The following is a 15,540-nucleotide window of genomic DNA, read 5'->3' as shown; positions in this document are numbered from 1 at the left end:
AGGGGTTGGACTCAATGAGCCTTGTGGGTCCCTTCCCACTCGGGACATTCTGTGATTCTGTGATTCTTGTCTTTTGTATCTTTAATTCCTGGAGTTTTTTATTTGATTACTTAGATAGAATTTTTTTAAGGTAGATACCTGTGTCTGCAATTTCAGTTTTAATTAATGAGGCTTCTCTGGTACAATCTCCTTTCTTGCCTTTACATGTGATGGTTGTTTTACTTTATTAATGATTTATTTCTAGTTCACTGTGTATTTCAAGTGGAGGCTCTGTGCTGTTCTTATACTTTTCATAAAACATAGAAGCATGCTTTAATAAATATAAAGAATTCCATGTATTTAGTTATTGGTTCAGTTCTTCTCAGGTCTCCCTTTCCCCTAACCTTCGAACTCCTCCCTCTTTTTTTCCAGGGGTTTATGGAAATGTGCAAATTTATAGTGCTTATCCTAAGACGTCTTGGACACATCTGGGAAGTGACATTGCTCCTGGCAATGAAAGGTGGTATTTGCCCTTATATACCTCCAAATATGTAATCTGGGCTCCTGTTCCTATGACTTGTATTAATGTTGCTATGACTTCTATTACACTTTTCCTTTGTGATGGTTTAAACTATGTCTAGGTAGAAAAACAACTATGTTACACTTTGCAAGAAAATGATACTATTTATAGATTAATTTTAATTCTAAAGAAGAATGAATTTGAGATTTTCTTCTTTCCTTCTTTGCTCGCTTCTATCCTCTCATAATTGCTTCCTTCCTTTCCTTTCTCCATCTCTCCCTCTGCCTTTCTCTTTCTTATTAGGAGGAGGAGATGTATTCAAAAGTGGCTGATATCTTGGTGATTAAGATGTTTGCTGCGGCCTGAGAGGCTGACATTTAAATCTCATCCCTGAATTAAACAAAACTGAGATATGAACCATGTTCTTCAGCATCTTAGATAAGTACTTCATAAAGTGGCTTCTACCGCTTTCTAGTACTTTTCTAATACTTCTATAAAGTACTTTATAAAGTGGTTTTAAGTGAATAACTTAATTTCTCCTATTAGAAGCAATATATTTTTGTGTATTTAATTAATGTCATTCAGATCAAAAAAATACAAGGCTGCCTGTATAGCCCGAAGAGTAAGGTTGCTGTCTGGCACGTGAGGTTTTCAGGTCATGGACACATTTTCACTTAACCTCAGCAAAACTAGCTCTGAAATGCTTCCTTCTCTTTCCCCCGCTGGTGTGCATCCATAAGCTTTTAGAACCCCTGCAGCAGACTCATGTTCATCATCGCTTACCCACTTTGGTGTCTAAGTCCAAAGTTGACTTTCAGCTCTGCAGGATGGTTCTGGCACCAGAAATAGTCTGACATGTTTTTAGCACCTTCCTTGAGCTCTACCTCTCTGTACTGGAACCGGATACCTCGTTATTCAATGATGTGAAATAGACATTTCAGAATGAGATTCCTCCCATGTATCTTAGACATCGGCTTTTGCAGAAAGCCCTGAAGGGGCTTTTCCTAGAGCGTAGCCTGTGGATTCTTTCTGAGATCAACCTAGGCAAAGCTGTTGTTCATTTTTGAGGAAATCGGTGGACATATCTCTCATAAATGTAATGACATTAACTCAATATCTTGGCATTACAGGATTTTTGTGGAAGATGAAGTGGATTGGAACCACGGTGGAGATATTGTGATCAGCTCTTCCTCCTATGAAGCCCACCAAGCTGAAGCAGTTACGCTTAAAGAAGTCCATGGTCATAGCGTAAGAACTCATGAACGCCTTCTGCACAGGCATATTGGTAAGGGATCTGTCCTTCCAGTGGAGAGAGTTTTCTTCTGAAGCTCTGACTTTCTATCTCAGATCTCACGCAGATCAGTTCTACTTTGTTGAGAGATCTTCCATTCTTTCTCAAAGTGCTTTTTTCTTCCTGTTTTGATGCTGAAAGTGCAATGTTCAAAATTGCATAGAATAACTGATTCTAACATGAATTTCTGGGAATAGGATTAAGTCAGCACTGAATACTTTTGGAAAACTTACTGGCGTTTCATGTTTTAGGTAGAACTGAGAGAAATAAGGTAACTGAAATTTTAAAGGAAAAAATAAATGGATTTTTTTGTTTAGGTCATTTACACAATTGTTGGTATGCCAAAACCTGAACATTTTTTCCCCAAATCGTGGGATAATTAGACTCCTGGAGTTTCAAGTGCAAACTCTAGCAACTCTATGGCATGAAACTAATATATTTTGTAATCTAATGTGTAAATAAGCATTAAACCTGTATATAGTGCTATTTCCTATGTAGATGACATGGGATCTATACCTAACTGGAAAAAGAGATGCACTGTTGATAATTTTTTTAATTTTATTTCAGCCTATAAAGTAAACCTAGTGCTATCCATTTAACAAAACTAAAAGAATTGTTATTAACAGGTCAAATTCTGAAGCTACAAACCCAGGACTTTTCCTGTACACTGCAATACTTTTTTAGTCTTTGTTCAAGCCAGGAGGCACAGGAGTTAATGTGTTTTAAGTGGCGGTACCTGTGCTGGTAAACAAAGCTTCCCTCGGAATGGAGCCCTGCTCTGCAGTTGCCCACAGTGTCGATTGAGAGTCGACCCCACTCGGGGCCATTTTTAAAACAAAAGCTGCCATTCAAAGCATAGGAGTCCAGACCCCATTGCCAGTGGCGTAGGCATAGCCTTTGTGTTTTGTGAGGGAAGGAAGAAACCTGCCAGTCAGGCTTGGGGCCAGAGGACAATTCTTAATCTATTTTCTAAGCTATTTGAGATATAATAAGTGTGTCCTGAGATGAAATTGTGACCAACACATTGAGAACTGCAGTGGTTGTTATATAGTGGCCTTCCAGTACCTGAAGGGTCTACAAGAACACTGGGGAAGGACTTCTTACAGGGTCTGGAGTGACAGGATGTGGAGGAATGGCTTTAAGTTGGAAGGGGGAAGATTTAGATTAGACATTAGGAAGAAATTCTTCACGGTGAGAATGGTGAGGCCCTGGCCCAGGTTGCCCAAGGAAACTGTGCCCCCATCCCTGGAGGTGTTCAAGGCCAGGTTGGATGGGGCTCCAGGCTCCTGATCCAGTGGGAGGTGTCCCTGCCCATGGCAGGAGTGGAACTGGATGGGCTTTGCAGTCCCTTCCAACCCAAACCATTCCATGATTCTGTGATATAGCTGAAAAAAAAACAAAGGACTGATGGGAGAATTAAGATTAGGGGACTCACCTGTGCAAATGGAGATATCTACAGTAAATATTCATACAGGAGTTAGTCGCTCTCAGCTTTCTTGATAATCAAACCAGAAAAATACATAGAGCTCACTTGTATTTCATCTGCCCCTAAAGCAGATGCATAAAAGAGACAAAATTGCACGTGAGAGTTGCCTCTTGATCTCCATTGCACATTAGAACAGGATGGATAACTAAATCATACCTGTAGATATCTAAAGTCACCCAAGATGGACTCCAAGCTTGACGCCTGCGTCAACTCTCAGAAGTCTCATTTAGAAAGACTATGTTTTAGAAAACACGTGCAACTAAGACGGCAGCAAATAGTTTCTCAGCATTGCCATTGGTCTGATTCTAACGAGAATTCATGGAGATCAACTCTGCAGTGAACTGAAGAATAACTGTAACACACAGAGTTTAGAAGAAATGAAGCATGAATCTGTTCATCGATTTGGCATCTGCACACTCCAGGGAAAAGGTTTAGCACCTTCTTCTTCTAAAAATGAAATCTGTTGGCAAAATATAAGCGCGTGGTGAATATTTGATGGGCAGGTGGCCTTTCTGGTTTTGTGTTCATGCACGTAGGTTGTGCTGGAGGAAAAACACACCTGAATGTCAGTGCAGATTCTGCAGGAAAGCTGTGCGTAAGCTGTCAGGCTTTATGTCCCTCAAAGCACTGGTTTATAGGTATAATAGACACTTATCACATTTTCTCTCTTGAAACTCCTTAGGGCGTTCCCATGACACAGAAGACGGTAGACGCATCCCTTTGGCTGCGGAGGTTGGACTCCTAACACGCAATGTACAGATCAAGTCTGATGTGGCTTGCGCTGGGAGGATGCTGGTAGAACGTTTTACAGACTCAAGTGGGACAGAGTTTGAAGGTGTCCTTCAACTCTTAAATACTGAATTTTTGAACTTTGGGCCTCCTCAGCTTTCTGCCATTGAATTCAGGAATATATCCCAAAGGTCCTCGGTGTTGTCATCCAGCATTAATGGAAGCTGCGGAGCTGGCATTAAAGCAGTCATGAGTAAACAGATCTTATTGTGTGATAACATTGTGTTTAATACTGTTGGACCTGGCATTGATTTGGAAGGGCAAAATCATTCTCTCTTCAGGAACCTTGTTATTCTGAGCAGGCAACCAGAAGGCTCATTAAACTGGGTTGCTGGCATCAAGGTGAACCTTGCCACTGGTGTCTCCCTCTGTGGCAATTCCGTGGCAGGATCTGAACGAATTGGCTTCCATATCAAAGGCCAAGAGTGTTTGCTTGATGGAGAGTATTGCCGTGAAAATGTGGCCCATTCAAGTCTCCATGGTATTCACCTCTACCATGGAGATGGATTTCAGACCTGCACCAGAATCACAGGTTTTCTGTCCTATAAGAATTATGACTATGGTGTCATGTTCCACCTCGGAAGCAGTGTCGTGATGGACAATGTGGTGCTGGTGGACAACACTGTGGGTCTGATGCCAGTAGTACACTGTCTCTATGCCAAGCAATGCCACACAGGGAAAAGATTCATAGAGGTTAGAAACTCCATCATCGTTGCCACCAGCTCAACTTTTGACTGCATCAGAGACAGGATCAAGCCTCGCTCAGCTGATCTAACAGCCAGGGATCGACCACCGTGCTATCCTCTGAGGGGCCGTGTTGGGATTTTATGGCCTACGTTTACTACTGTTCCCAGCCGAAGGCCAGATAACCCATGGCACAAAACTGGTTGTTGTCCAAAAGTCGTGGGACTAATGAAGCTGAAAGGTTGGTCTTTGTGTCTGCTGTTCTGACTGTTCTGTCGCTGTTGACTAATTACATTATTCCAATTGGAGTTGCAGCCTTCCACACTCACAAACTGATGTGGTGGGGAAAACTGAGCCTCAGTGGACAGAATGACAGTGTTCTTCTCCGGTTCAATACAGTTCAATAAAGAGAAATAGTATTTGGTATTTTTCACTTTCTGAATCTACTCTAGTATAATTATGTGCTAAAGTATATATTTTACCTCAAACACGTCTGCCTTCTGCGCTATTTTTCCACCTGATTCATCTCTCTTATCTGCAGTTAGCTCAAGCTAAATAAAGATACCAAGCCTGAGAAGCAAATGGCACAGTTTTTATAGAATTTGTGTAGCTCATAATGGCTACAGCTGCACCGAAACAGTTACTGCTTGTACTAAGGGGTTGCACAACAGGGATAAAAGTCAGTTATGAAGCCTGTGCCTTTGGTTCAAATGAATTTTACAGTCCCCAAAGTAATATTGCATATAGCAGAATCTGGAGAGCTGGTGGCCATAGTGGGATCTAAACACCTCATATTTTTCATGTCTTTTTCCCACACTGCTACCTGCTTTTGTCAGAAAATACATGATCTTCTTTCTGCCAAACATTAACGGAGATGGCAGAAGACAAAGAGCCTTGCCCAGGGTCTCACAGAGAATTTGTGGCAAAGCATGGATTTTGTAGCTGCACAGGAGTTCAGTGCCAGAGCCAAACACGTGTCACCAGACCCAGCTCCTCTTAGATTAACATCTGGCCAGTGGATAAACCATCTGAGGCAGAGTGCGATTGAACTAGTTCTTACTGATCCACACGAAAAATTATTAATCAGTCTTGCTTCTTTCTCACTTTCTATTTCCTTTGATTTCGTTTCCTCTGGGCATTATTCGCTTTGTGTCAATACTTAAAATATAGCTTGGCTGTGGAATTTTCTAACGCCAACTGAAGATCTAGGATGTATGCAATTAGTCTGATTTAAAAATGATTTGTGTGTCTATGTATATGTGGGAGAAATTTGACATGCAGAATGTCATAGAACAGAGCCTTCTTCCAACCGCTTTTCCTCACTTGACCCTCTCTCAATCCCTGGCAGAAGTCACCTTTACTGGTTTTACAAAGAGCTGCCACAGCGAGGACAGGGATGTCTGCATCTCGTCAAACGCTGAGCATTCAGGCATCATGCCTCTTATCACAGCAGAGAGATCAAGGATGCTACATGTCAGTGAGAAGGAGAAGTTCTACTTCCACCCGAGAAGGTAACATGTTTCATTTTAAACTATCTTTTCCCATGGTTTGTGTAAAAACAAAAGGACTGATGTTTTTGGGGACTCTCCTCTCCGTTTGTGTCAGCTGTCTTTTTGTATTGTCTCAAAAAGAGTTTAGGCAGATGGTTCGAACTGGATGTCGAGCTCTCCTGCTTTTTGTCTGTCTCTGCTCCTGTATTGCTCCTGTCCAGCAAAAATGAGTAAGCTCAGACACCAAACTTAGGCACACACAAAATCTAAATCCAGAAAAAAGGAAAAAAAAAAAACCGAACCAAACCCAAACTTAGTTTAGGGCAGTTTTTAAAACTTGAGGTTCAGATTCCGTCAAGGGGCATCTCCAGACCAATATTCTTGGATTTCCCCTTTTTCTGACATTTATACAGCAAAACAAACTTCAAATGTTCCATTTCTTAACAGTCGATCCTGAGCATCTCTGACTTTTCAGCCTCAGGCTTCAGAAAATGTCAGGACCTCCAGCAGAACACCCTGAGTCGGGGAATGTCCTTTTGGTCGGGGAAGCGGAGCTTGATTTTTGCCTGCAAGATCACATGAGAAATGTTGATTGGTACCGAGCAGGCCGTGAGATGTCAAATGATTGCCAGAACTGCTCCTGCCCAGGGAGAATATCATCTGAATGTGGAGGAACACAGAGGAGGGAGGGGAGAGCTTCAGTTGTGACCTTAAGTCGCTGCTGGTTGCAGTGGCTGAAACATAACCGCATCCAATGGAAACCACATGCCTATTTATTTATTACAAGCAGCGAACACAATGCAGAGGCTGTGTCAGGGAGGGCTTGAAGTGGCAAAAAAATCCAGCGTGGACTTCACTTGCCAGTCAAAAATAATTGGAGGTGTCCCGCACTGCTGTGCTTAGAGCCCCTCCAGCCTTCTGCCAGAATTTTTATTTTAGCCTACATTTTTTCTTTTTGCTCTGGGCATGAGTTTGCGTGTGGGTTTCTGAGACCTGTCCAGCTTGTCAGCTCCCATTATGTTTCACTCCTGTATCCATCCCACAATATTATGCTATTAGTGCGCTGCTGAATATGCAGTCTGCTGCAAGAGCTGGTGACTTGCAAACATGATGAATGCACACGGATTACTAAATGCTTTCTTAGTAATCCAGTAAAACTCCAAGGGAGGTTGCACCTCTCGGTGCTCCTCGTGCATTGTCTGCGTGCGTTTAGTTAATCCACCTTTGCAACTGCTTGATCCGGGCTGTGGCCGCATTGTTCTGCTTCAGCATCCTGCAGGGATATCTTGATGGATATGTCCTGTCAAGGAGAAGGTGAGCATTGCCTGAGAGCAAGAGAGGAAAACGAAACATCAGGGAATATGGCAGAACCATGAAGTACTTTTCTCGTCTCACAGGTAGACCTAACCAGCTGAAACGCTGGATCTTCTGAGGGGTGTTGAAGAACTGAACTAGCTGCCAGGATCGGAGGAGCTATCTTTGCTCTTTGCCCCTTTTGCCCTGTGTTAATTGGGAAAAAATGGCCCATTTGTTTTGCCACTCTTACTGTAAATCTCTGCCTATTGGTTCACTTTATTCAAATTGTCAATAATGGGTTTTTTCCAAACCTGAGCACAAGAAATTCTTTCTTCAAGATTAAAGGAGTATCCATGCGACAGTCTAAAGATGTTTCCATGGACATTTCTGGATTATAAGTCATTGCGTCTCATTGTATTTTTTAATAGGAGTGATGTGACCAGTTACTTGGTCCTTTAAGCTGTGTTAAACCGTTAGTCAAATTATAGTTAAAGCAATTTAAATCCTCATTTTGTGATTCAGGCCACTGCACTTCGGAGATCCAAGAATTGGGCACTATACTCATTCTGTAGTCAATAGAGACACTTGTCTAGGAAACTGTTAGTCTCACCTGTCCCATCTATGTCTCTTGCTTTAAAAGCAGTCTTTAATAATCTGCACAGAAATGTATAGTTTTTTTCTGGCTGTTTCAAGCCACTAAACTTACAATTTCCTCCTGAGAGTATAGCAATGATAGAATGACATAAACTCATTTGAAAATTAGACAGAGTTTGCTGCGATACTTTATCATGCCATGCCATCCAAAAAGAGCTTTGTTCTAGTTTGGACTAAAACTCTGAAACTCTCTTACCTTATCAGTATTATTTTCAAAGTATGGTTTAATTCTCTTCTTAGGACATTAGCCTGTCCTTAGAAAGAGAGAAACAGTTATTTATTGTCACAGAATCATAGAATGCCAGGTTGGAAGGGACCTCAAGGATCATCTGGTCCAACCTTTTAGGTGATCTATAGCTTAAATGAGATGGCCCAGCACCCTGTCAAGCTCAGCCTTAAAAGTGTTGAGTGTAGAGGAGTCCACCACCTCCCTGGGGAGATGATTCCAATGTTTAACTGTTCTCACAGTGAAGCATCTTCTAGAATCCAATCAGAATCTTCTCAGGAGCAACTTGTCCTCATTACCCCTTGTCTTTCCCATGTGATTCCTTGTGAAAAGGGAGTCTCCATGCTCTTGGTAGACACCCTTTGTGTACTGGTATATGGTAATGAGGTCTCCCCTAATTATTCTCTTCTCAAGGCTGAACAAACCCAGTTCTTGCAGCCTTATCTCGTAGTTATTGTCTGGAGAGACAGTACTGGTTGGGTAATCGCTTACTACTAGATACATGTGATTGGGTGATGAAACCCTGGCTCATGCATAGCTTTGAGGTGAGATCCATCAAATCCACCAAAATTATCTTGAATCTCCAAATCTACCATTTTATTAGAACATAAATTAGGACAATAAACTTTTCAGACACAGTTCCAAGCGCCTGGGTATGAAAGAAAAAGCACAACAAAAAAAAAAAACAGGTTTATAAACACCTTAATCCTTGTTCACTCTAGAAATGCAAAGTGGCTCCTTGACCTGCAACAAACTTCTCTGAATTCCTAGCAGAAGGGAGCAGTCACGGTGCCAAGCCTGACAGTATTCAAGAAGATTTTGGCCAACGCCCTCGGACACATGGTGTGAATGTTGGAGTTGTCCTTGCAGGGATAGGAGTTGGACTTGGTGATCTCTGTGGGTCCCTTCCAACACAGGACATCCAATGATTCTACAATTCTGTGATTTAAGCTGTGTGCTCCCTGCTGGCTCTCTCACTCATCCTTTCTGCCGCTCTACCCTCCTCCTACACAAGCTTACTTGGTCATGGGAAGATGCAGTTTTCAGGCCCTTCAGAGGGCTCTTCCATTCCAAAGTGCAGCGGTAGGAACAAGGCCACCAGGTGCTGCTGGGCTGCCAACACACACCAATCTGTAAGCAAAAAACAAACAATCCATCACCTAATGGGTGTGCGGAGCACTGCCTGCGCCATGTCAGCACCGCACAGGGCAGCAGACAGAGCCCTGGTCATTCCTTGCAATGCTCATTTCCCCTTCATGGAGCAGCTACGGGCGTCATCTGCCACAGCTCAGACACTGCTGGCCTGAGCGGAGTGCTGGCTGCATCACTGCAGCGCCTCAATTCAGGAAATCCAAGAGGGAACCACGGGTATTCAAAGGGCAAATTCATAGCTGACTCTAAGGATCATGACAGTCCACACTGGCCGAAACAAACTCCAAGGAGGAGGAGGTTTGGAGATAGAAGCTATATTGGAAATAAGATGATGTTCTCTGTCCAGTCCCAGACAACATTTGGAGAGGGTGGAGGCCAATTTGCCCTTGTCTTGGAGGTTTGGATGCCAAATGCGCCACAGTGTAAATATTGCTACAGAATTTCTTTGCAGGCTGTTCCAGACCTTATGCTATGCTTAGGTTTTGTTTATTTTCACTTATTTTCCAAGTCTTTCTTCTCCTGGGCATGTGAGTTCACCTAGTACTTATCAAGACGTTGTCCATATGTGCAGAAGTGTTTATTGCCAGTGTAAATACATGACAAACAACAGCCTAATATTTTTTCTTCGCTCTGTTCTTTATAATAATGTTACTTCTCCTACCTGTCAGCATACAGACCTCTGAAGACACCATGTTCCCTGAAGAGAGGTGCAAAAGCTCAAGGAAGGCCCTTTTCAAGGATTTGGATGGAGGTATCCTGGACCTGGAACCACCTGTTTCTGTTTTCCCAAAATCAGAATTCGAATGGACACAGTTCTACCTGCAAGCTGGTAAGTACCTGCACCACCTGGAGTGCTTGCAAAGTCATGGATACGTTTGACCAACGACGTATGGGTTTACATGAGGCTTTCATTCAGACCTACAACTGAGCTCGAGATGGTAGTGATTCCAGATTGTTTGATGCCTTTCCAGGATTTATGTAGTGAATTACTCTGGCCTCCAGTTGTGTCAAAGGACGTTTAGACTAGATATTTGGAAAACGTTCTTTACTGAAAGAGTGGTGAATCATTGGAAGAGGCTGCCCAGGGCAGTCATGGAGTCACATCTGGAGGTGTTAAAAAAATGTGTAAATGTGGCACTTCGGGACATGGGTTAGTAGGCGCAGTGGCGCTGGGCTAGCAGTCAGACTGGATGAGCTTAGAGATCCTTTCCAACCTTCATGATTCTATGATTCTAATTAGAGTGTAGAAGTCTGGGAAGTCTCATTGCACCGTTCTGTGGCCACCAGTGCCTCTCCATCCTCCTGCAGAATTATGTTACCTGGCATCCTTAGGCCCTTTAGGGTTTAATTAATTCATTTTTAAGGCCAGAACAGAACTTACCTGCCCTTTGCAAAGTCCTCTGAGAGCACGAAGTACAACATGCCATGGAAATGTTATGTAAGTGCCAAATAATCGTAGTAATTGGCCCAGTGAGGATTTTCATCCATATCCCACTGAGGAGATAATCAAGCTGCAAACCCGCTCCAGAAGTTTAAAGACCCCTCTCTCTGGTTTAAAAAGGCCCATTCTGTTCGGTAACCACTTTCTGAAGGTTCACACAGCAAGGCTCCGTTCTCATCCTGATTAAAACTCTGCTCTTTGATTCCAAACAAACTCTTTAATTACATTAGCATTTCCTGTGCCTGCTGCTGGTGGCCGCTTTGCTGAAGAGCTTCATCGTTTGTGACTCCAGTGGTATGGGAGACTGATGGGAGGGACTGTGGCCAATCCCGTTTTCTATCCCAGTCTAAATCTGATTAAACACGAGAAGAACTTTAATGTTTAAACAAAATACCTGATGTGTAAACAGTGCAGGTTTGTCCTCTAAGGATCTCGCTCTAACTGGCTTCTTACAGGGCTGATTAAGGTGTTTGTCTAGATGCAAACACACTGATTTTTTTACTGTACCTTTTCTGCCCTGGTCATGAATCACATGCAAGCACTGATACCCTAGCAGTATTACCACTTGGCACCTGCATATTAATGCATATTGCATACAGAACCTGGATTTTATTTAGATCGCACAGTTTTTAGCACGCCCTGGCACAGTCACAGGCATGCCGGGAATCTCCATCCTCTGAACTGCTCTGACAGTGCAACCTGCACTCCCCGAGCTTTATCTCCCTGTATAATGGAGATGACAGCATATGGTAAATGCTGCCTGCCTCTCAGGCTATTACAGAATTGCTGCGTTTTCTTCTTGCTGCCCAAATATGAAAGGGGATGTTTTTGCCTCCCTTCCTTCACAAATGTGTGTTAAATTCCTCTGTATTTCTCATTCTGACCTGCGGTTCCTTTTCTTTCAAGGTTAACATTTGGAAAGGCACAGCTTGATGCTAAGGTGAATTCATGGTCGTCATTTTCTCTTCTCTACCCGCTCCTTCCCCTTCTTGATGTTGTAGCACTGAGTAAGTGGCACAGCTCAGCGCAGGCTCCCGTGCCAGGCAAACAGGAGAAAATGCTCACCTCTCCTGCTCCCACAAATCTTCTGTGGGCCCACGTTCCCCTTGGCGTGATAGCGCTTCAAGATAGTGAAGATGGTGGTGTTAATTATGCTGTTGAGCAGAATTTGGCCTTTAGACTTGTGTCTTTCCTCAGTCCAGATGAGCATTTGGTGCTCACATTATCTGGGTGGTCAAGCCCCCCTCGCTGAGCTTCTCACCTGCGCATCCACAGAACCCTGCTAAACCTCAGTAGTTCTGACCACCTCCAGCAGGTTGATCGGAGCAGAGCCGTGCAGCCGTTAGTGCTCTGCCAGCCTGACTAACCCCAAAAACGGGACATCGTCTTTTCAGGTAGCTGCACAACATCCTTGCACTTCCACAGTTCAGGGGTGCAGGTTTCTTTGAGGCTCAAAAGCTCTAGGTTCCCACATCCTCTTAACTGCACCTTTATCCAGACACATACACGTATTCCCTTTAAGTCTGCAGTTTGGACAAGCAGCTTGAAATTATTTGCTCTCGGCCATTTCTAGCTGTTCTGGTTAATCTAGGGGGGAAAGCGATTCACTCGATATATTTTAGGCACACAAAAGCCAGGAAGATGTTTTCTCAGGCGGATACCATGGGGAAGGGGCTGGGAGAGCCACAGCTGGGGCACGGGAGGTTTGTTCAGTATGAAATTAATGGTCTTGAGTTCACATGATGGCTTTTATTGGAGACACGATCGATATAGGAAATATGTAATATATTATTTGTGTATACATATATACATGTGTTTATCTCAAAGCAAGGAAGGACCACTCGGCTTCCTGAGTTGTGCCCGCGGCAGGTGGGCAGGAGGGAGCCATGCCATGCGTATGTGATCACGTACACACTTCTCTTTTCTTTTGTCTTCCCATGTACCTTCCTACCTGCTGTGTTAGCTCCTTGGGTCACAGAACAGTCCTTTGTATTTTGGCTTTCTGTAGAAGCAGGAGTTCTTCACATAAAACTGAAGTTTTATTTTTCTGGATCAACTGCAGAATTCAGAAAAAAAGAAAACAAAAACCCCAGGAGGGAACCAATCCAAGATTTTTGTTATGATTATTTCTACTAAAAGAAAAATGAGCAACAACAAAAGTGGTTTGGAATCAAACAAAGCATGATTACTTTTTAATCTGAGGGCATTTTTTCTCTTTTTTTTTTTTCTTTTAAATATAATGTTGCAAAAATTCAGCAGGAAATGGTTTCCAACAGCCCCCCCTCCCCTAAATCATTTATAAGAAACTTCCACAGTATCATTTTTCAGATTATCCAAAACAATTTAATGAGTTTAACATGAATTTGTAATTACTTCAATCTCTTCGAGCTGCCATTTTTTGGATGACAAAATGTTTTTCTCCCCAAACTCATCTCTGTACCAAACCTCTTACAAAAGAGCTCGGGGCCAGGCCTGGAGCACTAAATGGTACCAGGATAGAGGAAATAACAGAATCACATCTCTATAGCAGAATTTGGCATAAACACGAGTGTGTCTACTGAGGAATGAAGGGTAAGTGAACAGTTTGTGTCCTCTGCTGATTTCGGTGTCCAGGTTACTCTCTGTTCCACGCACGTTTGCTGATCATCATTCTGTAGTCAGAATTCCAAGCATTTGCAGGCTATCTGCAATAGTTACAGCACTCCCTCATCCTACTGCCTCGTCGCAATGTCTGTAACCCAAAAAATGAAGTGCGTTTTCTTCCCTTGGTGGATATGCAGCTGAGGACCAGAGGCTAATAGGAGATTCATCTGACCCCACTTCCATTACCTCCAGCGTTCTCTCTGGTGAACAAAGAGAGATTGACAGGTATTAGGTGGGCTGATACCTGGATATCTCAGAGATGAACCCAAGCATTTCAAGTTCAGATCCAGAGCCTATGATCATATCTATTTTATACCTGCTGGCAGACTTGTTCCTGTCATTTTTTAATGGCAGACTTGTTCCTGTCATGTTAAAGTGCTCTTGAACAGTCGTAGAGTTATGGAATCATAGTACAGCTCAAGTTGGAAAGAACCTTAAAAGGTTGTCTGGTTGAAACTTTCTTGGAAAGGAAGCCTAGATGAGATTATCTAGCAGACTGTCCAATCACATCATGAAAAGCTGCAATGATGGTGACTTTCCCACATCCCTTGCGAGGTTTTTCCAGTGAATGATTGTTCTCGTTATATAAAAAATTACGTCTTATAGTAAGATGAGACCCCCCCCCCCCCCGGTGCAAACTGTACCCATTGCCACTTGTCTTCTCCATGGGGCTTCTTGTGAATAGAGAGCCTCCATCCTCTTTGCAGCCTCCCTTTAGGTAGTGGAATACTGTGTTGGGGTCCCCTGGGTGTTCTCCTGGCAGAAAATACTGAGCTCCTTCAGTCTTTTCTCACAGGGCAAGTTGTCCAGCCCTGTGATCACCTTTGCGGCCCTCCTTTGGACTCTCTCCAGTCTGTCCACAACTTTCTTGAATGGTGGAGACCAGAACTGGACAGCGTAGCCCAGGTGTGGTATGTTAAGTGTGGAGTAGAGTCAGCTGGCAGTGCCTGTGGGGACGCAACCCAGGATGTGATTTGTGTTTGTTGCTCCAGCAGCAGGCTGCTGACTCCTCTTCAGCTTGCTGTGCACTACGACCCCCCAGTCCCTTTAAGCAAGGTGACTCCCCACCACAGAGATCCTGGCCTGTATGGGGCACTTGAGTTAGAGGTGCAGGACTTTGTCCTTCTCTTTGTCAAACTTCGTGCTGTTCTTGCTGGCCCACTCTTCCAGCCTCTCCAAGTCCCTCTTCTGATGTGTCCACCTCACCTGTCAGATTAGTTTCACCAGCGGACTCGGGGAAGTGTTTCCAATCCCATCATTGAGATCATTTATGAAGATGTTGAACAGCATGGGGACAAGTATGAATCCTGGTGAATCAGATAAGCCAACCTGAGTATTAAATTGTCGATAGTGGCAGTGACCCAACTTAGTGGAAAAGTGACAAACAAAAGCAGAAACGAGTAGATATTGGTTTGGTTCTGCGCAGCCAGACACTGAGCATCAGTAACTTCACAACCTGTTTGTCTTCTTTTATCCTGCTTCATAGGAGAGGTGTTACGATGAGGCTATAGACAGAGAAAAGGGAATGTGAGGAGGGGAGCGAAGAAAGGAAATCATCAGAAAATCCGTCTGCTGTTGTCTGGCCTTGCACAAGTGTTTTTCCCACTTGTTAGAGGGGAGAATACGACTCTAACTTTTCAAGTGAATGCAAAAGATTGCAGCTTGCTCTATGGGTTTTTAATCTCAGCTGCTCTTTGTGGTTAAACATTAGGGTGTGAGGGCTCCAGGTGTCAGGGTGTTACAGCAGGCCGGCCGGCACCCCAGACGATATTGGGCTTTTCACGATCAGCTCAAATTGGTGCAGGCAGGGATCCAGCCCCCAGTGACCTTGTGCAGATCCAGAAGTGAGTCCTTCCAATTATTTTTCCTTTTAGCATGGCTTCAAATTT

General features: G+C 43.4%; 1 protein-coding gene across 1 annotated transcript in view; it reads left to right on the top strand.

The window, feature by feature from the left end:
• PKHD1 (PKHD1 ciliary IPT domain containing fibrocystin/polyductin) overlaps positions 1 to 15,540 on the top strand; it is a 254,042-nt gene that overhangs the window by 171,563 nt on the left and 66,939 nt on the right. Inside the window, exons 54-58 of the mRNA XM_054063619.1 lie at positions 412 to 499; positions 1,630 to 1,784; positions 3,959 to 4,990; positions 6,098 to 6,260; positions 10,236 to 10,396. Of these exons, the coding sequence (XP_053919594.1) occupies positions 412 to 499; positions 1,630 to 1,784; positions 3,959 to 4,990; positions 6,098 to 6,260; positions 10,236 to 10,396 (1,599 nt within the window). The remainder of the gene's footprint in view (positions 1 to 411; positions 500 to 1,629; positions 1,785 to 3,958; positions 4,991 to 6,097; positions 6,261 to 10,235; positions 10,397 to 15,540) is intronic.

This window comes from Cuculus canorus, chromosome 3 (genome assembly GCF_017976375.1).
Source record: "Cuculus canorus isolate bCucCan1 chromosome 3, bCucCan1.pri, whole genome shotgun sequence".
In the NCBI taxonomy this organism is placed as follows: Eukaryota; Metazoa; Chordata; class Aves; order Cuculiformes; family Cuculidae; genus Cuculus; species Cuculus canorus.
Note: the sequence above shows the minus strand (reverse complement) of the source record. Positions and strands in the feature narration are given on the sequence as shown.